The 25,862-nt window shown below is 42.2% G+C and overlaps 1 protein-coding gene, 1 long non-coding RNA gene and 1 other non-coding gene across 3 annotated transcripts; 2 read left to right on the top strand and 1 right to left on the bottom strand.

The window, feature by feature from the left end:
* Positions 1–1,166: 1,166 nt before the first annotated feature.
* Positions 1,167–25,063, bottom strand: LOC105925462 (junction-mediating and -regulatory protein). The gene is made up of 10 exons (XM_012861325.3): positions 23,616–25,063; positions 17,166–17,339; positions 8,771–8,921; positions 8,164–8,333; positions 7,919–8,084; positions 7,051–7,220; positions 6,819–6,902; positions 4,972–5,067; positions 4,347–4,887; positions 1,167–2,486 (listed from the first exon to the last, which is right to left on the bottom strand). The coding sequence occupies exons 1-10, from the start codon at positions 24,348–24,350 to the stop codon at positions 2,173–2,175; spliced, it is 2,601 nt and encodes an 866-aa protein (XP_012716779.2). The 5' UTR covers positions 24,351–25,063; the 3' UTR covers positions 1,167–2,172.
* Positions 14,872–14,943, top strand: trnaq-cug. The gene has a single exon. It is a non-coding gene; the product is annotated as a tRNA-Gln (tRNA).
* On the top strand, positions 24,773–25,261 carry LOC118564749. Its single transcript, XR_004932019.1, has 2 exons — positions 24,773–24,850; positions 25,039–25,261. It is a non-coding gene; the product is annotated as an uncharacterized LOC118564749 (long non-coding RNA).
* The last annotated feature ends 601 nt before the right edge of the window (positions 25,262–25,862 follow it).

Below are 25,862 nucleotides of genomic sequence, written 5' to 3'. Positions count from 1 at the left end.
AAACACAGTGAAAGCTGGAGATTTTAATATATGAAATTCACATCCTTCTGCTTCAAGTCACGTTTGTGAGTCATATTGTGCTGCTCTGCGTCTGAGTAATGATTTCTCACGCACTGGGGTCCGATTCCTGAAGCTGACCAGTGCTTTTAAACTCCTAGAGATACAATATATGTCCTCCGTGTATAATTATAACAGAAATCTTGTACGATACATAAGAAGGGCTGAAACTATCTGGGGGGGGAAAAAAATGTCCCTCCCGTATATTGGCTGTGAAATAGGTGTGCATGTGTATATTCTCAGTACCGCTGAGAGTACCGAACCACCGTCTGTGTGCTCCTGCCTACAGAGGAGGGCAGAGAAGACGCAATGACGGAGCGGAGAGTAAACGAGTAGGAAGGCAGGAGGAGGCGCACAGATCACGAGCCCACGGTGAGGGGATCTGGCCTCCCACTGGACATCCAGCACTGGAAGACGGGCAACAAACTCTGCTTCTGCAACCACCTTCAACTCTGACCAGCACCCTTAGTCATCTCCTCCTCCTAGTTGACAAACTCAGATTTGAGACTGATGAGGAGTCCAGATACAGAATGAGGCTCAGCCAAAGCAGCTGCTGATACTCTCGAAAAACTGCTGGGTTCTTTACTTCTCTCTCCTGCTGGTGGGAGCCTCCTGATTCTTTGCAGGCCGTCGTTTGAACCGACCCCATGAAACCGCGCTGAAGCTCTACCACAGGATGAGCTAAGAAACGGCAAAATTGCTGGCCAGCAATGTTCATTAGCGGCTCACGTAGGGCAGAGCTTCCCAAAAGTGTTTAGCATTTAACCCAGAGAACAAGAGAGTCCTGACTCTAACCAGCTGTTAACCGTACGACTGCCACAGGAGCGTATTCACAACACAAACAGCATCCACAGCCTATATATCGGCCTTATTTCTGGGTAAATTCTGTTGCGTTGATGTTCTCTAACATTTTATAACATAAATATATTTTAACTTTATCTTTTTTTTTTAGCTATTGAGTTAGATTGCTAAAGAAAATCTGAAGACTTTGGGACCCATTACGCTATAGAGCACGTTTGTTTAGTTAAAATCAAATTAACCTTTTACCTGAGTATTTAGCAGGGAAGCTAATGCTAGCAATGACAACAACAAAAAAAGGCAACATTTTCTATCTTGTTATATATTGAGTATTTGGTTCTCCAAATTGAACTGATTGTCAGTAAAGCGTTCATTGTGAGGCTGTTTCGCCCTGATTTTATCCCGTTGATCCTCAGCGATGCCCTCCAGACCTGACGGCGTCTGAAAGGTCTGGGTGGTTGTAGAAGAGGGATGGATGCTTCATTTTCATATTCAGACTTTATCTGCCTTTGTTATGGCTTATTCTTTTCAACCCGCTCTTTGGTAGCCCTAACATTGCACATCAGTCACTTGTAAGCTGTCTCAAACCCGTTGCTCCCGCCCTGTTGTGGTAAATCAACCCATGGCCGGATCGGTGCAACTTCTACCCCGGACTGGATTAGCAAAAACAACCCAAACTGAGTTGTTTTTCACCCAGCAGTTTTTAGAGGGTGCAAAAACGCGCAAGAAGGCGATGTTTGATGGTGTAATGGTTTACAATATGGACAGTAAATCCAATAATCCCAGTCTGAGGCTTTGTGTAATCATGTATTAATTTTTTATATCTCCTATAAACCCCCCAGATTACCCTGCATACTCGTAACATGTTTTTTTTTTGTTTTTTTTCCGCTGCCCTCGCTGTCTCTCTTTCACAAAGCCCCCTGGGTGAACACAGCAATCCCACGGCTCCCGGTTCTACGAAACTACCCACGCGACGCGTGTCAGATCCACTAAGAGAGTCGGTTCAGTGCATCGGTGACAAGTGTTAAGTGCAGACCTTTGACAGTACGAGTGATAGACACATGAAAAAAAAAATAAACATAGCATCAGGTCAGTGTGATTAGACAGATAAAAAAAAACCTGAAAAAAAAGACCATCTTCTACATGATGGTGTATGTTGTGCAAAAAAACAAAAAAAACAAACCAAACTAAAGCCGCTGGAGCATTTGGTGATAACTGGACTTGGCTTAATCACCAAGGTAATGAGTGAACGTGCGTGTTTACAGTGCAGAGTGCAGAAAACTCTGTGTGTTGTCAGTGAGGGGTTTCCTGTGAAGCCTAGCTTTCCCAGTCAGGGGCCGTCAGCCCGTCCTCGTCTGAGTCGGACTCTGGCGAGGCCTCCTTGATCCGGCGCAGCGCCTCGTGAATGCTCCTTGTCAAGGGGTCGGTGGACGCAGGGAGCTCTCCCAGGTCCTTTCTGTCCTTGCAGGGGACGCGCCTCAGTTTGACCCCCTTGCGTATTTGAGCCAGGATGCTGTTGGGGTCGTCGTCGTCGTCGTCCTTGGCGGACGGAGCCGCGCGCTGGTCGACCTTCTTCAGGTGGAAGCTGCCTCTCTTTAGGGAGGCGAGCACTTCGTCCATAGGTGAGCTCACTGTGTGCAGAAGGCAGAAGAGACACAACACGGCCGATTACTGTAGTCAGCTGAGATGCACTGGGGACCAGATTCAGGAGAAGTTCAACTTGACTTAACCTGACTTCCGCCAGATGGATGTCGCTCCGTCTAGCTCCACTTACATCCATCTGGGACCTCTCCATAGGAATTTCCTTTATTGAAGGCTGGGCCTTATCAAAAATCCTCGCATATGATTGGATAAGCCACTTGTCTGTCATCTTTATCAACGTTTTTTTTTTATGTGTTTGCGGCTCTAGTGGCACGCGTTTTATTGACAGTGAGCGGACAGGAAGGGGGGGAAAGACAGGCGGCAAAGCGCCGCGGGTCGGAGTCGATCCCGGGCCGACCGCGTTGAGGACTAAAGGTCTCCTAATATGGTTGACGCTAACCGCTAAGGACGCGCCCCGGAAAACAAAACTTGCCAAATCCGGTCGGGAGAAGGGCGAAAACATGGTTTCCACCAACAAAAGCCTTCAGAGCCGTTCTCTGATGTTCTTTTAATGAAACAATATCAGGTAGACTGGACAACACGGAAGAAATAGCAGCATCAATGTTAACGCTTGCTTCCTCGATGCGAGCCGCCATTGTTGTCTGAATCAAAACAGTCTCACGTCACAGTCGCTTCTCCACTACGTCACATCTATGAAACTCCAGCCCTGCGTCCTGATTGGCTAGACAATAAAATTGGTTGGAGAAATCACTCTCTACGGGAGAGGTCCCAGATGGATGTGAGTGAAGCTAGGCGGAGCGACATACAGCTGGCGAGAGTCAGGTTAAGCTTGACTGGCTCTGACCAGTCAAGCTCACAAATCTTTTGTTTTTCCAATCAAATCTCAGAGCTACCAACAACACTCTTCGGTGTGGACACCACCACTAAGTGGAGGAAAAGTGTTTAAACATGAAGTCAGAGGAACCACATAGATAGAAGGAAGTTTTTAAGGGAAGCTGTATTTTGAACATGTTGAGACACGTCTGCAGTTGATTCAGGCTGCAAGACGGCGAGAGAGAGCATCGACTTCAGAGATAACAGGAAAACCAGGAGGGGGGACAGCAAAATGTCTCAGTTTTATCCTTTTTCAGCATTCAACATGTTTGTGCTGGAATATGGTGGAACAGGAAATGTTGGAAAACCTTTGGAAATCTCACAGATCTACATCCCCTATGGAAACCACATAAACTGAGCGGTTTGCCAGTGGCAATAATCGCTAATATTATATATATATATATATATATATATATATATATATATATATATATATATATATATATATATATATATATATATATATATATATATAATTAATTACTCATATCTATAATATGAATAATTAATGAAAAGCAAGAAAAATACATTTTGAATAGGGTCCTGATGCATCTCCAGGGGAGTAAAGGAAGCCATTTTTATGAGAAAAAAAAACTACCCGTCGTTAAAAAGGGGTGGAGGCCTCTGGTTTCTCTTACAATCCTGTTATTGCAAGTATCACTCAGCCCCCCGGGAACAATAAGTGGCCATCAGAGCACTAACGACCAGCTAGTAGCCGGATGGTCCTCCTTTGAATGTGAGCCACAGGTTTTGATTGTCCAATTAACTCGTTAAGCCACTACGCAAAGGTGCTGCCTTAAAATGACGAGGTCGATGAAATTCCTTAAAGAAGAGACGAAACGTTTCAACAAAGCAGAACCCGTCCACAGGACCTACTTATTTTTTTTAATTTTGAATGGTGATGTTAGCTCATCACATAGTATAGTTGTGGAGACAGGTTTAAAATAAGCAGAGATCAGAAAGCAGACACAAAAGACAAAGAGCTCCTAGACATCGGTTTTATAACCACCAATTACCTCTTCTGCTGTGGGAGTCAAACTCCGGCGTCTTCCTCAGCTTCTTGCGTGCGCTCACCAGCTGGCTGCTGTCAAAAAAGCGAGGGATGAAAGGACCGAGCGGTGAGAGCATTAGCTCCTCTTCCGCACTCCTCCCTTCAGCCTTGGGCCTGTACTGAGCCACGCTGCTGGAAGGAGAGGACTCCTCCTTCGTCGGTGGTGGAGGCGGTGGCGGGGGAGGTGGAGGAGGGGAGATGGGGGATGCCAGCAGGGAGGAGAGGGAGCAGGGGGAGCAGGAGGAATCTGCGGGGCTGGCGACGGGCAGAGGAGGAACGGATGCTGTGAGAGTGGCGACGGGCTGAGTGGTGAGGGTGGCGCTGGGGTCCGTCTGCACGCTGGTGCTCAGACACAGCGGCTGGTCCCGGGTCTGCACGCTGACCGACTCCACGCACTCCTCCCTCCCGCCTGCGCCGCTCGCGTCTGCGCCTCTGCCTCGCTCCCTCCTTCTGCCGTGGGGCGCCCGGAGACGAGTGGACTTCAGGATCACCTGACCCGGGTACCGCTAGGCAGAACCGCGAGGAGAAACAGGGGAGAGATCAGCATGACGACTGTGAATAATGATGAAGAGCGTCAGAAATTACTGCACCTGTTTGAAGGAGCGCAGCCTGTCCAGAGTCCTTTGCCTCTCCTGACTAACTCTGCTACTCTTCAGTTCCTCGTCTTCCTCCTCTTGGTTTCCGAGCTGGAACGTTTTAAGGATCAGAGAATCCAAGGCAGAGCTGTCAAACTCATTTTGGACGAGTAAACTCGAGTAAACTCATTGCAAGATTAAATAGAACTAATAAAAGTGGACTTGTTGTTGATTTTTATATTAAATGATTTTCACTTTTACACAATATGTTATGAATAACCTCAGAGTTTTTAAGAAAAGTATGTGCAATTTCAACAATACTTTTACTCAGTTAAACATTTACTTGTGCATTATGCATAAGAACTGATCGTACAATGTTGAAAAAGATTTATTCACATTTTTTGGAACTTAAAAACACTGTCCTGCATGACAAAATACATCAAACAGATAAAAATTAAGAAATTATTTAAAATAAATTTTCCACATCTGAAGCTCAGTGCTACCATCTGCTGATTAAAACACAATTTAGGAACAGCAGATTTTCAATTACACGACGTACATGTTTTTTTCAATAATTGTTTTATCATTCTCTTCCTTTTATCTCCTCTTTCTATCACCTTTTCTTTTGATCTTCTTGTTCTTCCTTTCCTCTCCTACTTTCCCATTGTAGTGTCTATATCATTTGAGAAATTCCCCGCATGAATCATAATAAAACTATTCACATTCGTAAATCAAGCGGAGCACTATGGCAAAAGCCGTACTGCTTCACTTGTGAAAGTCAAATCTGATGAGCTCTTTGTGGCATTAAGACAACAATTCTTATTGCCACATTGCCAGACAGGAAACGGGGGTGGGGGGTGGGGGGGTGGAATAAAATAAATGTTTTTTTTGAATAATGATGATGCATTTAGCCACCGGGCCGGACTAAATTGTTCGGCGGGCCGTATGTTTGACACCCCTGATGTAAGGGCTACTGAAAAAACATCTTTAGAACTCTTACAGCTCGTTTTACAATTACAAACAAGTTTAGTTCACAGATCTCTTCTTAAATTGTATAATTTTTTGTCTCTGCCTCCAAAAAAAAAAGCTTTTCCAGCTCGGCGGTGAAAGACACCTGCAAACCCGAGTTAGATGCGTCCCTTAAACAATTAATAATGCCAACCTTCAAAGGATGAACTCACAGAGGACATTAGGATGGCCTGACTATGGGAACAATCATAATCACAGTCATTTAGAAAAATATAGAAACCACATTAAATTAACATGACTCTCCTTAGGGTATCGAAACACATCGCTCTTCAAAACAGAATTGGAGCGTACAAGTACAAACGCAGACAATACTTGTAAAAAAAAAAAACACATTTGTTTAGGATTGCCTTCAACTGTTCTAGTTAACTGAATCACCACTTCTTTGTTCTAATTTCTATCTACATTTTATTCCTACTTGCTTTTATTCTGTTTTAATTTGCTATATTTTAATCATGTAAAGCACTTTGCATTGTCCCTGTACTGAATTGTGCTATATAAATAAATTTGCCTTGCCTTGCCAATAATTTAAACAAAAGACAATTTCTTACTGGTGACACAATTTTTTTCTGATTGTTTGGAGCCAAAAATGCATTTTCAATACAAATTTGAACATCGACAGACTAAAAATGACAAGCATTTTCAGATAACTATAATGCATTTCTCTTTATCTACTGATTGACTGTACACATCCACTATGTCAATGTGACAGCAGAAAAAAAAAAAAAAACTTTGATGTTATGGCTTCAAAGTAAACTCTCTAGTGCCCATTTCCCTTAAGCAGCCGACCAAAGTGTTTTCTCCAGAAGCGTTAAATGACTATAGGAGACTCTTACCTGTAAGCCAGGGTGGGAAAACGGGTCCTTGAGGATGCTGTGACGTCTCTGCTGTTTCTGAGTGTGCTTGGATACGCAGATCTCCTGCCGAAAGAAGGCGATACCAGGCGATATCAGAACATCTACACTGTTAAAGCTGATGACAGATAATCCTCATTTTGTACAACTTAAAGGATAACTGATCTTGGTGTGGACAACAGCTGTACAGCAGAAGAGAGTTTATCAAACACACCCTTTTGTTGCGCAGGTAGGATCGCTTGGCACTGATGCGCCCCCTTCTGGCTTCAAGCTGTCGAGCGCTGACCTGAAGTCTGCGCAGCTCCTCTTTCTCTCCGGTGTTATCGTGCGTTATATCGTCGGCGCTTTCAAAGGTGTCATAATACACCACCTCATCCTGACGCTCTGAAAGCACACGCAGACAGTAGCATGCAGTCATACGTGGACGGAAGAGACTTTAAAGAAATACACTTCGTTTTTATAATTGAGATGTAAATAGCATTTATAATCTCCTGCAATATCTCCGCCAAATCGTTCATGCTTTTAGCCGTTTATGTGAGAAACCGACACAGTGGAGCACATAATTGGGAGAGGACAGAAAACGGGAGCTGCAATTCATTGGTTTACATCAAATCAGTTTTATGTGCTGGATTGGCCTAGTCAAAGTCTAGGCCTAAATCCAATTTAGAATCTGACAGAAGGCTTGAAAGTTGATGTTCTCTATTCAGTCTGACTAAGCAAAGAAGCACATAGAATTATTATTATTATTATTATTATTATTATTATTATTATTATTATTATTATTATTATTATTATTATTATTATTCACCACAGATTGAAGCATGGCCAACCTGAGCTAATTTTCAATTATCACAGCAAGGAATTTGAACTTTATGTAAATTCAATATTTCAGTGTTTCTGAAATCTGTGAAATAGTCCAATATTTTTTTAGCGTGGTGAACGGCACACTATTAAGGAAAAAACACGACGAAAGAAGTCTTCATAAAGTGGCTCATATAAAACGTTCTTATGGCTTTCTGTCAGTGCATTACCTGGTTACTAAGTTTTGCTTCACGAATATTAAATAAATCCAATAATCATACCTGTCATCTGCCTGCGAATGCTGTCCAGTTGTGCAGTGAGGAGTAGCTCCTCACACTGCAGTATCTCAGCCTGTATGTCATACAGCTGGAGCTGGAGCTCATAGTACTGCGTCTCCATGTGGTCCAAGAGGGCCATGGCATCCTCACTGCTACACAGACTCTGCATCTGACCATGTAGACGGACAAATGGTCAGAATCTGAATAAACGCGGTCAGGAGGATCCTTTTGGCCCGACCGTACCACACCTGCTCTCGAAGTGTGTGCTTCCTCTGCTCCAGACAGATCTCCCGCGCTCTCTGCAGCTGTAGGGTTTCCTTGGCCACAGAGTAGCGGAGTCTCTCCATGCGCTCCACCGCTGCTGTCCAAGAGGATTTCCCAAATTTGCGCTGATCCACCTTCATCCGCTCGTACACCCCTAAACAAAATTTAAAAAAAGAAAACGCAATGCAAGAGATCAACCTTTACACAGCATACCAGGATGATTGTGCTAATTTAGCCACAAACCGGCACAGTGACCATTTACTAATGGACCAAATTAGTCTTCTGGTGGTTTCTTGGTTGACTAAAGAGCGACATCTACTGGTCACATGTGGCGTTTACTTTCTTTTCACAGTCGGAGAAACTATCTCAGAATGTTTCAAGCACAGCGCCAGATATCGCAGAAAATACGTGAATAAAGGCGCGGGAGCTCCTAAACCACAGACTGGATCTAGTTGATCAGCAAGGTTCCTCCTGTCTCTCCTCACTGCATGTCTGTCTGTAACGTCTCATTCCTGTCAGATTCAAATCCCCACGCTGCTCAACACTGAACCACAATCACTACGGCTACGGTTATGGCGCATACAGCAGTACCTTTCTGGGCTCTGGCAGTGATCTCAAAGTATTTCACGGTGAACTCCTGGATGCTGAGGACCGCCTCCTGGGCTTTCTTCTGCCAGTCCGTGTCCTCCTTCCTTAGCGCCTCGATCCGTCTGGGACCCAAATAGTCATTGTCCATGGAAATCTGATAAGAGACATTTAAAATGTTTATCAGTAAGGGGGGAAAATCCTCTGTGTGAAAGATTCAAAAATGTATTCTGTAAAAAGGAATCAAACATTAACTTGGTAGATATGTATGTTTTTAATGCTAAAAATGACAGTCAAAAAAGACCAGAATTGGAACATAGTGTTTGCCAAAAAACAAAAAAAAAGTGAATGACGCCTACTTAAGAGTCAAGTTAGTGTTTTGGAGGCAAATCTATCCTGCAAAGCAACCTGAAAACATTTGAGAACCACAGTGAGTGAAACATCAGGCCCATCGAGAGCATCTCCATTGTAACACTGAAACAGACTGAAACTGATGTTCCAGCTGTGCTCCTGTGCAGATAAAAAATAAAAAAAATAACAAAAAGAAACATCTGCACTGCAAAAACGGAACTAAAAGTAAGTAAAATGTTCTTAAAATTAGTGTATTTTTCCTTGATTTGAGCAGGTAAATAAGATGATCTGCCAATAAAATAAGATACTTGCACTTAAAATAGGAAACAATTCATCTCCATCGCCTTATTTCAAGTGCAGTATATCTAATTATTTTATTTTAGGGGTCAGAATACTCATTCCATTGGCAGATAATCTTATTTACCTGCTCAAATCTAGGACAAAACACACATTTTAAGAACATTTTTAATAAATTTATTCAGGCTTAGCAGAGTCACACTGATGCCTGCAAAGTTTTTTAGGTATGTGCTAAAGCAAGCGAGACAGCGAGCCACGTCTCTCCTCCTCTGTTAACTAGTGTTAACAGAGGAGGAGAGACGGCGGAGCTTCCAGGAACAGATGAGCAACAAAAATCTGTGGAGGAAACCAGTGGGAGTCAGCTGCCACCGGTGAACCTGACCCCCAACAAGCTGAGCAGGGTCGGATTCTCTGTTGCCATGTTTCTACTCGTCGTCTTACACTACCTAAAGGAACGTGTCAGGTTCCTACACACTTTTAAGTTCATAATTCTGCACTTTTCCCTGATTTTTCCCAGCAGTTTTCCTCCCTCCTTGATGCCTGTGCAAATTCTCAGTTATCCGGGTCGTCGCAACAGCAAACAGGCTTAAATCAATGACCTGGCTGCCACTGTCCTGGGTCGTTAGAAGCTATTGCTTGGCGTGAGTGGAGGACTTGGTCAAATGAATGATGATGAGACTGCTGATGTAATCTCTTTGGGATGTGTTGGAGGAACGAGCTGTGAACACTGGGGAGTTGGAGGATTGCGTTTCCAACTCCCCAGGCTTAAAGCGGAGGCAACCGGACTTTGGCTCAGTTCTTTCTGAAAACATTGCGACACCTAGGGCGGGACGATATAGAAAAAAAGCTTATTGATAAAAAAAAATGCATATTGATCGATATCGATAATTATTGAAAATATTTAAAACTATACCCTCATCTATGGTCACGAGCTTTGGGTCGTGACCGAAAGAACGAGATCCCGGATACAAGCGGCCGAAATGAGTTTTCTCCGTAGTGTGTCTGGGCTCTCCCTTAGAGATAGGGTGAGGAGCTCAGTCATCCGGGGAGGACTCAGAGTAGAGCCGCTGCTCCTCCACGTCGAGAGGAGCCAGTTGAGGTGGCTCGGGCATCTGGTCAGGATGCCTCCTGGACACCTCCCTGGTGAGGTGTTCCAGCCACGTCCCACCAGGAGGAGACCCAGAGGGAGACCCAGGACACGCTGGAGGGACTATGTCTCCCGGCTGGCCTGGGAACGCCTTGGGATTCCTCCTGAGGAGCTGGACCACGTGGCTGGGGAGAGGGACGTCTGGGCCTCCCTACTGAAGCTGCTACCCCCGCGACCCGACCCCGGATAAGCGGAAGAAGACGGACGGACGGACGGACTATACTTTATGTGCAGCTCTACCTGGACATTTTATGATATTGCTAAATGATTTAATTTTAATAAAGTACACAAACACAGAATTCCAATTAAATTTTTATTTAACCAACTTTTTTAACCATAACAGAATTTATTTAAAGAAAAATAACTTAAGAGACCTGAGTTATGTTATTAAATGCTGACAAAGAACAAACTAAAGTGACCAGTAAAATGACCAAAATAAATATACCAATACCATTTTATCACAAAGAAGGGAGCCCAGTTTAGCTGCTACACCTGCTTTGTTTTGGAAGAAGCTCCGTAAGATTTCTCCGACGATGACGCGGTGTCGCGCGGGGCTGACACAGCTCGCGCTGCTGCAGGCGTGCCCGGCTTACGTGATGAAACAAGTTGGTTCCGTTACCAGACTTTGTTTTTACCGGTTACTTGCAAGTTTTACAAATCACTGGTTTATTTCTGTCCGACTGGCGAACTAGTAAAACCCCGTTTTGGGACCGTTTCCTCCGCTCCTTGCTGCGACATATTCACGTGCATAGACATAATATAAGAGTAGACGCGTCATTGGGCGGGTTCTGCCTATGCTGCGATGCGTCAGAGCGTCCGCCATCTTAAATGTGGCAAATCTGCAGTTACTCAGTCACTTAAACAGTATCAGAGGGACTTTAATCTCTGAATATACTTTGTATTTGTAGTATTTTTTGTAATATTACAAGTTTATTTTCGCATCCATTTAGCTTCATTCTCCTGAATTTATTCTCCTAAAGAATAAAAATATTTAAAATAATCTAACCTGGCCCTATTACTCTAAGAGTGAAAACTGTGTTTATTCTGGAAATGTTCCCCCTTAATTCTCATAATATGACGTTTTTCTCATAACATTATCACTTTTGTGTTTGTTTGTTTATTTTTACTTTATTGACCTAGGACTTTTTTCTCTCATTTTATTAATTTTACCTTTTTAATACTCACCCAAAAGTCTGTTCCTAAAGGTTCACAAGTGACATGGTTTTATGAAATAATGAAGACAACAATGTTTAGATTTAACAAATCGATCCTCATAACACATACACACACAAATATATATATATATATATATATATATATATATATATATATATATATATATATATATATATAGATATATATATATATATATATATATATGTGTGTGTGTGTGTGTGTGTGTGTGTGTGTGTGTGTGTGTTTATTGCAGCACAGGAATGAGGCATCTTCTCTGATCCACATTCACAATAACAGAACTCAACTTTTTTCTGCCACATACAATATGGCGGTGACGTTGACGTGCGAACCTGCGCCCAATGACGCGTCTACTCTTATATTATGTCTATGTTCACGTGCTCTGTGTTGTGGTTTGAGAGGGCGGAGCTTAGTGACGGCGTGCCTGGGTCCGCGATTACGATTGGTCGAGAGGAAGTAGCGACTGTAGCATCAACTAATATGCTAGGCTGAAAGGAAGAAAGGACAACTGTCTATCAAAGTTTTATCGATCCTGTTTTTTCCTATCGCGCCACACGTCTATCGATCAATATATATTGTTATTGAATTATCGTCCAGCCCTGGCGACACCTATCCAGGAGTCTTTGTCAGTTCTTGAGCTAAGTTGCTCTGGTTTATCCCCTTTGAGCTTTCAAACTGAACATGTTAGATTTGGTAGATTTTTCAAAATGTCCAAGTTAAGGTAAAAGTCTACATTCACAAAGGAAGACCTAAAGAGACTAGTATGGCAAGCCGTTTTAACATAAATTCGGTTTCGTCTGACTATCCGTAATTACATTCCAGATATCTTAAAATGCATTTTGACTAGACAAAACTACATTTTGACTATCCGGAATGGTAATTTAAGATATCTTTATTTACATTCTGACTAGGAAGAATAATAATTCAAGATATCTTCAATTACATTTTGACTAGTCAAAATTCCTTTCAAGATATCTCAAATTACGTCACCGGATTCGTCATTGAAAGCGTCACACATCCGTAGACGTAATTTAAGATATCTCGAACGTAATTATGACTAGTCAGAATTACAATTTAAGATATCTGAAATAAGACATTGCGTGTAAGCCCCTTATTGGCTGTAAGCTGCCCAAAGCTGCCTGAACATTCAATGGCGCTGGCTGTTTTCGACAAAATTGTAAGAAAATGCCACAATATAGAAAGAGCTTTTTAAGTATGGGATATGCAGAGAGGGCGAAAATAGTATACTTGAAGAATGCTTAAGAAATTTGCAAAGAATATCGGATTTACTTGCTGCCGACGCACACAATGCACTGAAAAACGGCTAGCTGAAAGCGCTACTGTCGACTCATGTCCAAGCTGGAAATAAGGAATATTCCTCAGGCCGGGCCAGTTCAGTTAATAACCAGATGCAGTTTTTATACTGTGGTAAAGCATCTGCCTCTTGGGAATTATGGTAAAGCCAGCTAGCTCTTGATTTTCACATGCGAGACGGCACAAAGCATTACAGCACCCTCCTTTAGCTTCTCTGAAAACAAAAGCGCACGCCTCCGGTTCCTGTGTGATGACATATGGCAAGTCGTTTCGTAATTCAAGATATCAGTAACGTCATTTTGACTAGTCAGAATGTCAATTTAAGATATCTTAAATGGAAAAGTTGAATAATTCAAGATATCTCTAATTCATTTAGAGATATCTTAAAAGGAATTTTGACTAGTCAAAATTACAATTCAAGATATCTTAAAAGGAATTTTGACTAGTCAAAATTACAATTCAAGATATCTTAAATTTATTTTTTACTAGTCAAAACTGCATTTCGCCTATCCAAAAATACATTTAAGATATCTTGAATTATGGTGGCATTTGAGATATCTTTAATTAGAATTATGACTAGTCAAAACTCAATTTAAGATATCTTGAATTGTAATTTTGACTAGTCGTAATTTAATTGTAGATATCTGAAATGGGTATTTCAGATAGTCAGTAATTCATTCGAGATATCTTGAATTGACGTCTCCATACAACTCAATGGAAAATCTGATGTCATTTCGACTAGTCAGAATGTAATTAGAGATATCTCGAATAGGTATTTTGACTAGTCAAAATACAATTAGAGATATCTTAAATTGCTAAAACGTCTAGTCATAAAACAATTTGAGATATCTCGAACGTAAGGGCGGTAAAACCGAATTTATGTTAAAACGGCTTGCCATAAGACTAGTGTTTGTAGTTAATGAAGCTAACCTTGCTCTAAGCGTGTCCCTGAGAGAGCAGATACCCAACAGCCAAATTAATTAGACGGTAAGTGACGGTAAAAATGTCACTGAAACACTATTTCACACTTTGGCTGATCCCCAGTACTCAAAGCACATCCTTTCAGCTCCTTCCTTGTTCAGCAGGTCTCTACAACTTGCGTCGGATGACTTTCGACATAAAGACATAAATCAGCAACGGGTATGAATAACGTTGGGCTCGGCTCTGGCCGTAAAGTAGAAATATTAGACGGAGAGCGGACGTAGATGGTGTCATGTTCCCTGTAAACCCCTTTTATACAAAAGTTTTGGTCAGAATTTAGCAAGTTTATTGAAGACCATATTTTGAAGAACTTTTCCTTATGCTGGAAAAATGTTTTATTTTGTTTCCATAGATTTCATAGAAAGGATGCTAATCATTTCTTTATAATAAACTTGCTAATACTCTTTGCTAAATTTCATATTCATAAATGTAAATTTGCTAATAAAACACTGTGTTTCTCTTTTTTCATTAAAGATATGGATTTATATATCAAATCAATAACAGACTCTACAAATGAAAAGGCTCAAAGGACAATCTCAATATGTACGTCTTTGCATGTTCTTATCTAATCAACCCTGGCTGTGTTGTTGTATTGTGTTGTATTGTATACTTCATTATGTTGTTTTGATGTATACTAATTTCATTTAAATAAAGTTCTTTGAAAAAAAAAAAAATGTTCCCTGTAAACGTGACCTGCAGGAGAACAAGCTCCAAAGAGCTGCTGCAGTAAAACCCTGAGCACGTGTAGCCACGCTGCAGACCCTGAACGCAGCATGAAGGATGAAGCATGAGGCCCGCTGACACCTCCCCTCCCCCCACGGAGGGTTCCATGGTGTAATGGTTAGCACTCTGGACTCTGAATCCAGCGATCCGAGTTCAAATCTCGGTGGGACCTTCAAGTTTTGTGACCTTTGCAAAAATCCGTTGAAGCTTTTCTGCGCCCCGGCTGGTGTGTCTGTGAGCTCACTTAATTCACTGCAGTAAGAAAAGAAAAAAAACAAGCAGCGTAACAACAGAGACAAGCTTTGCTCAGTGAAAACAACTGACTTGTAAAGGATTCCCCGGTGAGAACAAACACGCGGTGGACTTTTATCATAAAATGCCGAGTCAAATCAGTTAAAAGTCTGAGGTTCCTCTTGAAATAAACAATCCTTTACACACATTCATTACGCTAAACCTTTGAAATTTGACTGTAAAAAAAAAAAAAAAACACTGGTGTTCAGAAAATAAATGACATTAAGCAGAAGCTCAGCTTTGCCCTCCATCTTTTCCTTTCTGTGGCATTCTTGCTGATGCCGCTGTGTCAGCATAAAGCCGGGCCTGCAGCAAAGCCTGCTGGATCACGCGGCGCATGATTTATTTACGCTCCTCTCAGACTATTAGAAACTGGAGAGCCGTTCCGGCCGACAACGTCACTCGGGCTCCAGGTGCCACATCCTGCTACTCTTTGTAAAGCAAAAGTGGACAAAACTGAGACGGCTCGGGGCGGCGCTGTGCCACGGGTGGATGGATTTATTGAAGGTATTGTAGCGGCACCAGAGCATTGCAGCTGCAGAAGAGTCACAAGTGAGTTAAAGAATTGTCTTGACAAGGAATTTACGCCCCTTTCACAACCTTTTCACATTTTATCATGTGACAACCACAGACCTCTATGTATTTTACTGGGACTTTGTGTGCAATGTGTAGTTCTGACCTGAAACAAACATAATACATGGTTTTCAGTTGTTTCTTTTTTTTTTTTTTTTTTTACAAATTACCTTTGAAAAGTGCAACGTGCGTTCGTTTTCACGCGTTTACTCTAGCCCGCCTTAAATAAAACCCAGTGCAATTTAATGGCTGTATAAGTACAGCTGTTCATTGAAGGCCAACAGAGGTTTGTCAGAGATCATTAGAGAACAAACAGGTCACACACCACGTTTGAAGAGGAGTTAAATTATTTAAAAAGAAAACACTTCTCCAGGTTTGAACATCTCAAAGAGTCCAGCTCAATCCATCGTACGCGAATGGAAGCGTTACTCACGTCCAAACGTGCCAAGAAATGTCTTATCTAACCTGACAGGCCAAGCAAAGCGGGCAATAGTAACTCTGGAGGGGCTGCAGAGAGCCACATGCTCAGGTGGGAGAATTTGTTAACAGAACAATTAATTATCAGGCATCCACAAATATGTCTTTTAATAGAAAGGGGCAAGAAAAATGCCTCTGTTGACAGAAACTTTATGAAATCCCGCGCCACAAGTCATATGAGCGGCACAGGAAGTGCTCTGGTCAGGTAATACTAAAACGTATTGCTGGAAGTTTTCCCTCCAGCAGGACGACAGCACCAAACGTACGGCCAGAGCTACAACAGAACAGGTTAGTCAACGTCCAGATTTACATCCATCTGTGGCATGACTTCTGACTGAGGCTGAACTGTTTCACAAAAACAGAAGAGGCGATAGTTTTTGTCTCTAGACTAAAAATGCTAATAGGCACATGCCGCCAAAAGACCTGGAGCGGTAATGGCAGCGAAACGGGGTTCTAAGTTGACTTAGAGGGCCTGAAAACGTCTGCACACAAATCTTTTCTGATTTTTATTTCAGGGGGAAAAAAATGGAAATTTATCTTTGCTTCTTTCAAATAAAATCCCAATCAAAATTTGATGTCTGTGGCTGTAAAGCAACAGACTGGGAGAAAGGTTCCAGGTGTGGGAACACGTTTGTAAATTAGCCATCCACACCACCATGCAGTTTTCCACCTTTTATCCATCCTGCAGCCTTTCCTGTTATTATGACATGATTTCCTCTCCCACCCATTGTGCCACATAATATAAAACAGATCATTTGTTTGGCAAAATATCCTTCCAGTCAAACGCACAAAAGACGCACAGACAGCGAGACCCATTTTAAGACAGGCGGGAGCTTCCTGCCACCTTTCCACATCGATGCCCGCTGAATATCACACGGATACGATCGGCTCTGCATCTAGCCAGCTTAACATGGATGCTACAGAAACCTCTTAACACATCCTGGACCGTACCAGCATCGCTTTTAGTGTTTCCTCTCGTCGCTGCGTTGAGATTAAATTAGGCTGCAGCTTCCCAGAGAAGAAAAAAACAGGATTGCAGTCCGTAAACCTTACCTTTATCTGCTGCCTGCGCAGCATTGCCAGTTCCCTCATGTCTCTGAAGGGCTGCAGCAGGTACTGGTACAGCTGTGTGGACGCTTCCAGCAGACCTCCGTAGGCCCGGTCCTCTTCCTCATACAACTCCAGCAGCTCCACCATGCTGTCCGTGGATTTGTGTCTGTCCAGCAGCTGCGTCACAAAACAGCATTTCAAATGTTGGTAATTACGTGCAAATAGCTTATTGATTCCAGCATCTACAAACTGTCACGTTAGTACGACAGGAGGAGAGCTGGTCAGCGAGGCTCACATACAGGCTACAGGCTCGGCAAGGCAGGTTTCACCAAGACGGCAGAGCTTACACAGTGGCTCATGAAGAGCGCTTCACAGGACGACCAATAGAACAGTTTTATATGTGTATATATATATATAAAACACCTGATTCATCCAAAAGACAAACGAAGAATCAGATTAAATGAAATTAATTCAAAGAGATAGCAGGGATAAAGCCACATTTGGGCCTTCATGGTTAACTCTTTCTGTGACAATTATAAACCTGTTGTTCAGTTCTGGTCCCGGCAACGCTGTGTCAGCAGGTCTCTGATGACCTGAGCGTGCCTACGTGGGTCACAACTAGGGGTGGGCAAAATAATCGTCGAATTGATGCATCGCGATTCTAATTTTCGTGATCTACTGCATCGATTCTTGACGCCAAGTATCGATTATTAATTTAAAAAAATTAATAAATAAAATTGCATGAATGGTTGGCGAACATCAGCCAAAAACAAGTGGAATACAACTTCATTGGTTTAAAGGACCAGTGAGGCTATGTAAACGGCACTGATTATCCTTATTTTCTTCCAAAAAAAAAAAGTAAAAAACAAAGCAACTGGACTTGTTTTCCGTAGTTGAAGACGTCCTTATTTTGTTATTTTAAGTTTTATAAATCCTAAGCACTTTTTGTCAGTGTGTCCAGTCCAATAATAATAATATTTGTGTCCAGTAACAATAATATGTGTTTTCATGGCAATACCTCCAAAAGTCATTTCAATAAATACAGCTATAGATGAATTCAGTTGCTTTCAGTTATGTATCAATTGAAGACACTATCCATACACAGCCAGTCAGCCACTGATAATGGCTATAATTTTTTCTAACAGTGTTCAGTGAAAATATCACAATGCATCGCGATACATCGCAATAATTCAAGTATCGTGATGCATCGTGATAGAATCGCATCGTGGCATGTGAATCGTGATTCGAATCGAATCGTGACTTCTTTGGCAATACCCACCCCTAGTCACAACCAGCAACTCCAAAACGTATTTAAGCCAAAGACCATTCAGTGCATTTCTAAGCCGTTCTTAACCTCTTAAATGATGTCATTTTAGGAGCCGGAAGATTGGAGGACGGGTGTAACCCGATTCCTTTTCCTGGTGTTGGCAGCAGCATTTTGGATCACACGAGCCTGTCTCATTGATTTTTTTTTTTTCATCCAGAGATCTACTGCATATAGGCACCATCACAGTAACCTAAACCCATGGAAAACAGAAGGATGGACCACTTTTTCCTACCCTGTCTTGATAGAAAACACTTTATTCTGCCAATGTGTGTATGGTGGCTGCGGGCTGAATCTATTCTCTTTTGCTTGATTTGGGTAGAGGAGCTACATCTAAAATCCCAATAAACGTTCCTTTAATTTTAATTCTGCTTCATTTAAGTAAGTTTGCCCATATTGTACCAATTCACAACAAATCAAAGCACACGATGAGCAATTATGAGTATAGACTTGCATGTAGTTAGATAGTTGGTGCTAGCATAGTGCAGCTCAATTCAGTTCATTAAGTCAATTGGTAAACGTTTGCAGCCTTTCTGCCCAATGCCACGATCAACCGTGTTCCGTCTAGAAAGGTGATATATTTCCAGGACAGTCGGCGCTAATTAAAAAGGCTTTAACCTCACTGCGAAGCTTCTCTGTAACTGTAAATAATAGAGTCCAAGGCTCAATAAGCAAAGTCATAGCTGGTGCTGCTGGGAAAAGATCAATGCACACATATTTGCTAAAGCAGCCATTAGCTTGGCCCTCAAATGGAGCGAGGGGATCAATAATCCAGTGTGTGGTCGGTGTGTGTGTGTGTGTCTGAAATCCAGCTACACAACGACCAGCAACTGTCCTGTGGCTGTGGCTGAGCTACAGGACCCGGTCACAGGAGACACATGAACTCTGCGAAGGCTGTGATAAAAGAGCAGGGAACGATGCCGTCGCTCACCAAATCACAGTCTGGGAAGTAGAGCAGGGAGAAAATGCCCTCGGTGAACACACTAGGACTTAGCCTACACTCATTTCATTAGCAAGCAAGTTAACCACGGAGGTCTGTGTTGCTACAATACAGACAACCCACCCATAAATATCCCTCTCAGCCTGTCTCTCTGAGGACATGTTGCTCTGGCTCCACCAGTCAAGAATGCATTAATCCACCTCCATTGATTAGAGAGACAAAACGAGAGCCAGCGTGCATAAATATGATGTCTGTTTATATTAAGAGCAGCGAATCAATCAGCTGCTGCTGCTGCTGCTGCTGGGATGTAACACGAGCGCGTCTGGAGTTTGTATTTTGTCTGCGGCGCCGTGGGACAGAGTCAGCGTCGGGAACATCATGCCGTCTTTATTTGGTGCTAGGTTATAGTTATGTTGCGTTTAATTATTTTAACTATAGTCTGTTTTTACCTGATTTAGAGATATTACCCCACACATTAATGGCAGTGAGAATAATTCCTATGAAGGTCATAAGATAAGTTAAATCTCAATTTTAAATATGACAGAAAAGTTTGTTTATTCCAGTAATCCAAAAAAAGTGACATTTATATTATACAGATTAATTACATGGGGAGATATATTTCAAGACTATCTCAGTTATGTTTGATAATTATGTCTTGAGTTTTTTTTTTTTTTTTTTTTTTTTTTTTCAGAAAACTGGTAAGCTGGAAGTGCATGACCTTGTTTACCAGCTCTGCAGCAAATACTGTGATGCAATTGTTAAAAACAAAACGTTATAAAAAACAGAGAAAAATAAAAATGAAAAATATGACCCCAACAGAATATGCAGCACCTGGACAGACTATATTCAAATTTTGTACATTCCTAGACGCTCCAAGTAAACAACGTGTATGAAAGGGCGTAAAAAGTAGATTTTGCATGATATGTCCACTTTAAAGCTATAGTTGGTAATCCTGTTCAGAAACACTTTTTATTATACTGGGTAAAATCGTCCATTATACAGTACATTTTGTATTTTGAAAAAGGAGGTAAAAAATCGATCTCTGTGGGAGCTGCAGGCCTGTAAAAAACTCTAACCAATCCCTGCTCTTCGGTGCAAAGCCAGACTGACTGGCATGACATGTTTCACAGACAACAAATGAAAAAAACAGAGCACACATCCATAGTTATCTGACTGGTGCTAACCTGTTGATGCTGACCCTGTTATGCAATTAAACCTAGGGCTGGACGATAATTTAATGACAATATATATTGATCAACAGATGTATATCGATGATAGAAAAAAAGGGTTCAATAAAAAGTTCAATAGAAGAGTTTTTCTTCCTTTTGCCTTCTAGCCATGCTGGTTAATATTACAGTCATTACATCCTCCCAACCAATCACAAACGTAGACCCAAAAAACGCTCCGCCCCCTTCAAAGAGTTCAGAGTTCTTTTTAATTTTTTAAAAACTTGCAGTTTTGGTAAATAGTTGGTTGAATAAAGGGTTGAGTTTGAATTCAGTGTTTGTGTCTTTTGTATCTAAAAAAAGGTCGCGAAGCAACAGCATAAAATGGCCAGGGCTGCACCTAAAATATGTTTTGAATTTCTTGATAATTATCGATATCGATCAATGTGATTTCTATTTTATCAATATGTCTTTTTTTCTATATTGTGCAGTCCTAATTAAACCTTTCTAATAATTGCGGAGCAGCTTTTTGCATGTTTCCACTAGTATGGTGATGATTTCTCTTAGGTGATTTGCTCCAACTCTATTGGAGATTGGAAGGCATCTTTACCATGACCCTAATCTTTAGCTCCCTCCACAGATTCTCCATCAGATTCAAGTCAGGACTCTGGCTGGACCACTCAATACCTACTACTTCCAGTCATAAGAAATATGTTGGTAAAAATTAAAAGATGACTTTAAACTAGTACTAGACGATAATTCAATAATCGATAGTTGTGTGCTGCAACAGAAAAAAAAGGGTCAATAAAAAGTCCTAGAAAACTAGAAGAATAGTTTTACTTCCTTTTTCATTCTAGCCTATCACAAAGGTTGATAGGACAGTCATTACATCCTCCCAACCAATCACAAACTCAGGCCCAGGAACACTTCGTCACCAAGCTCCGCCCCCTTCAAAGAGTTCAGAGAGCATGTTTTCTTCTTTAAAAACTTGCAGTTTGGTAAAAAGTTAGTTGAATAAAGGTTGAATTCAGTGTTTGTGTGTTCTTTACCTAAAACTAAGTCATTAAGCAACAGCATAAAACGGCCAACGCTGCACTTAAAATATAGGTTTGAAATTTTTTGATGATTATCGATATTGGTCAGTATGATTTCTATGTCATTGATATGCTTTTTTTCTAAATCGTCCAGCCTAGAATGAAATAAAGTGATCAAAACTTTAAAGCATGGCATGGTGCTTTCGTGAGATAATATCACTCACTTTACCTGCCAGCTCGGGATGACTGCTGACCACGTTACCATTATCCACTTGAGAACACTTCAACTACTGTAAAGGCTACCATTAAAGGAAATTGCGGCATCAGGCGTGCCGTCACTGAAGATGACACTGAACATAATCTAAAAAAAAAGCTAATTCTGGAAACTGAAAAGGATTAATTGTTTCTCTGTTTAAGTGTGGTGTGTGGAATGTGCAGTTATGTGTGTGTGTGTGTGTGGGGGGGGGGGGGTAGGTTGGGGGCACTGACTCTGTCAGCTGTGTAAGCAGCCAGCAGTGCAGCATCTCAAAGCCAACATGCTTACAAGTGCAACCCGATTTTACTAAATCTTCCCTTCCTGACTGTCCAGCTGACTCATTCAATCCCATGAGCGCTACGTGAAGCACTTCATGTCAGTTTCATTGTAAACGCAATAGCTGACTGTGTTTAGTTCAAACTGTCGTAACGTTTCCCGCTGAGCTTTAGTTGGTTTCTCTTCATTTTTCTAGATCACTGGTTACCAGGTTTTGGAGCCGAGGGATTGAGGACGGAGCTCAGACACAAGTACCACTGGAAGGACCTGGTTGCCTTTGGTGGTGTTCTGAAGAAATGTTGCTATCAATTAGTGCAAGAAAAAAATGTTAATTAGCAGTGTCGCCTGTTCAAGCACAGTTAATTGAAAGTTACTCAAAAACAAAAGTGGTGTTTTGGAAAAACTTTTGAGAACTCTAGGTACAAACCGAAATGGACCAATTTATTTATTTATTTTATTAAATCTCAGATTTTATTATACCAAATCCAATTAATAATTTTTCTTACTACTTTCCGTTTCACAAAAAGAAATTATTTTAAAATTAGCTTTTTATTGTCTGGGAGCTGACCTGAATTCAAAGTGCTACCAAATACAAGCTTTGAAACATGCTTGTAAAACAAGATGGCGGCCCTGCTTTGTACATAATGACAATATAACAAAAATGTTTACACAATGAGATAAGAACAGGCTTCACTTCAACTGTGTAACTTCAAACGAACTTTAAAAAGGGTAAATGAGTAAATTAATGTGCCTCATATTTTAGTAAAACAAAGTATACTCTTCACAATATTTCACAATATATTAAATATATATTCAGCATGCTGCTTTCTTCATGGAAGGCCAACGAGTGCATTAGCAAAAATAAAATCCTGGGTTTCTAAAAATTGTAAATTCAACTTAATCAATTAAATCGATTTATTGCCCCTATATATACATATACATACATACATACATATATATATATATATATATATATATATATATATATATATATATATATATATATATATATATATATATATATATATATATATATATATATATGTGTGTGTGTGTGTGTGTGTGTGTGTGTGTGTGTGTGTGTGTGTGTGTGTGTGTATATATATACCACTTAAACATGAAGATAATAAATTATTATAAAAACTATAAATTACTATTATTACCTGCTTAAACATGAAGATTTTTATACAGTAGTTTGGGTCTTATAAAGCACTGCTGTTGAGCACATTTCAGAAACTCTCCTCACCTAAAGTAAATGCTTCACCACGTGACGTCACTGATCAGCTCACTATCCCACAATAACAGCAACAAGTAAACACTTTTTCTGACCCAAATTATTATTATTATTATTATTATTATTATTATTATTATTATTATTATTATTATTTAATCAGATGTGTTAATTGTGTTTTATTCTGCTGGGAGTCGGGTCCGGGGCCAGCGTTGGGCGCTCTTACCGCCTGCAGGTGTCTCGTCGCGCGGCTCACGGCCTCTTCGTAGCCGGACTGCCGCAGCTCGCTCAGACTCTCGTAGTACTCGTCCGGGTCGTCGTTCTCCGTGAACAGAACCCGCGACAGGATCTTCCACCCGCAGGTGTCGAGCGCGTGGCCGAGGTACACCTGCAGGCCGCGGCACAGCTCGTCCATCTCCGCCTCCGGCACCTCCGGCGGGCCGAACAGGACCGTCCACACGCCGGCCGGCTCCTCCGGGAACACCGGCAGGCAGGGCTCCAGGACCGAGTTGACGGCGCACAGCTGCAGGTGGACGGCCCGCAGGTCCTGGAAGGAGAAGAGCCCTGCCCAGCTGCAGTGCTCTCTGCTCGGGCCGTCCAGCTCCTCCAGCTCCAGGGAGTCCAGCGACGCGCGCAGCTGCTCCTCTCCCGTCCGGAGCGCCTGTTTGCCGGACTTCGCTTTAGGGCTGCCGCCTTTGCTCGGACTCCGACACGCTTTCTCCCCGACAGGACTCTCGGGCCATCTTGTTTTGTCCCCGTCCCAGCCGCTCGGTCCCGCAGGAGGCTCCCTGCCCAGGCTTCGCCTCTGAACCGTCCTATCGTGACACGTAATGGCAAATTTCCCCTCCACCTCGTTCCAGGCCACGATAAACACAAATTTGTGCTTCTCCTTCTCCTCAAACGCGTTGGGTCGGACGGCTACCCATCCCGACTCCAGGTTGTCCTCCATGGCGAAGGACATGTCCGCCAAGGATTTGAGAACAGACTCCAGCACCGGTTCAGACGGCCAGCGTCAAAAAGGAGCCGTGCGTCCTCCTGCGGGGCGATGCTCCGAGCTTTGGGGCGGATGGATTCGGAGCGCTGCGTCTCCCATCTCTGGCCCACCTGCCTCTGACTCGGATGTCCCCCCCTCCTCCTCCTCCTCCCGCCGCCGCCTATTTTCAGCCTCCTGCAGCCGCCAGCCGTGTTTTTACCCCCATCCACGGAAACGCAGGGACAACAGGCCACCGTGGGGTTCTGTTTACCGCCGGCCCAGCGGACCGAGCCGCCGCAGCCTCTCGAGCTGCGTCCCGTTATCCCCCGCCGCCTGCGCTCCGGACCGCCTTTCTTACCACGGAGTGGCCGCGTGGAGCTAAAACAGAGGGGCGCATCGTTCAGAAACGACACGCGTGGGTTGCATGTTTGTTCAACCGAGGCGTCTTCAAGGGTAGCATCTTCTCCACCACTGATAGCAAGTCCGAGGTATTATTATTATTACTCATTGGCACAGACCAGGAGGATGCTGCATTAAAGGGCTTCCTGGAATGTGGAATTTTCACTAAAAACCTAATTTATATTCAATAACAAGCGGTGATGCAGTTGTTTTCTATACATGTTGTATCTAAACAATGCACACAACTTATTTTTTTCTTTTACCTTAAAAATTTCAGTTGAAGTAGACCTGCTCAAATCCGACGGGGTTTCTTTTTTCCGTAAGTATTTGAACGCAACGATGGAATCTCGACGTATCCATCCTGCGTGATGACGCGCTGACGTCCTGTGTGGGATCTGCAGCGAGCCGTCCCAAAGCAGGAAAGCAGGGGTCGGAACAAAGCATTCAGATGCTGTCTGGAAAAGAAAAGTTTCTTCTGCTGTGATTGTTTAACCTTATTTTTTTAAAAAAAGATAAATTAATAAAACCACTTTAAAAAAAACACGTTACTGTACAAAGTTGCCTGAGCTTTGTTAGAGTAAACTCTCTGTTTATTATAAAGGCAGGACATTGTGCCCTGAAGAAAAGCAAATGCCGCTTTTGTTGCTTATTTTTCAAACTAAATTGTAATATCAGACAAGGATGATCTGAGTAAGTGCAAAATACACTTTGGATTATTTCATTTCTTAAAACAAAACTGTTATCCAAAATAATCTGGGCCTATGAGGAAAAAAAGTAATTGACCCCATTATTAAACCCCAAAATAACTGTTTAGTTTAATTTGAGCAGCCACATCCGGGCCTGATTGTTGTGTGTCAATGTTATAAGAATTATTATTCTGAAGTCACTATGGCCTCAGAGGAGGCCTGGAGACCTGAGGTCTGTGTATAAGATCCACTGTTTGCTGATTGCAAGGCCAAATGCTACAGCTGCTGAGGGATACTGATTGTTCACGATAGACTGTCTTTGTTTTGTCTCATGGGAAAGCCACTATGCAGTATTAGGGGAAGCCGGAAAAGCGAGACAGGCAGAGACAGGGCAGACGCAGACTGCAGCAGGACC

This window comes from Fundulus heteroclitus, chromosome 12, assembly GCF_011125445.2.
Source record: "Fundulus heteroclitus isolate FHET01 chromosome 12, MU-UCD_Fhet_4.1, whole genome shotgun sequence".
In the NCBI taxonomy this organism is placed as follows: Eukaryota; Metazoa; Chordata; class Actinopteri; order Cyprinodontiformes; family Fundulidae; genus Fundulus; species Fundulus heteroclitus.
The sequence above is the reverse complement of the archived record's forward strand: the minus strand, read 5'-3'. Positions and strand labels throughout refer to the sequence as shown.

Bases quoted from the DNA above. Each gene is read 5' to 3' on its own strand.
- LOC105925462 (XM_012861325.3), bottom strand. From the start codon at position 24,350: ATGTCCTTCGCCATGGAGGACAACCTGGAGTCGGGATGGGTAGCCGTC. The intron at 6,903-7,050 runs GTGTGTTTGATA...TTCTTTCGGCAG, and splicing joins CCTACCTGCGCAACAAAAGG to GAGATCTGCGTATCCAAGCA. The intron at 5,068-6,818 runs GTAAGAGTCTCC...AAAACGTTCCAG, and splicing joins TTTCCCACCCTGGCTTACAG to CTCGGAAACCAAGAGGAGGA.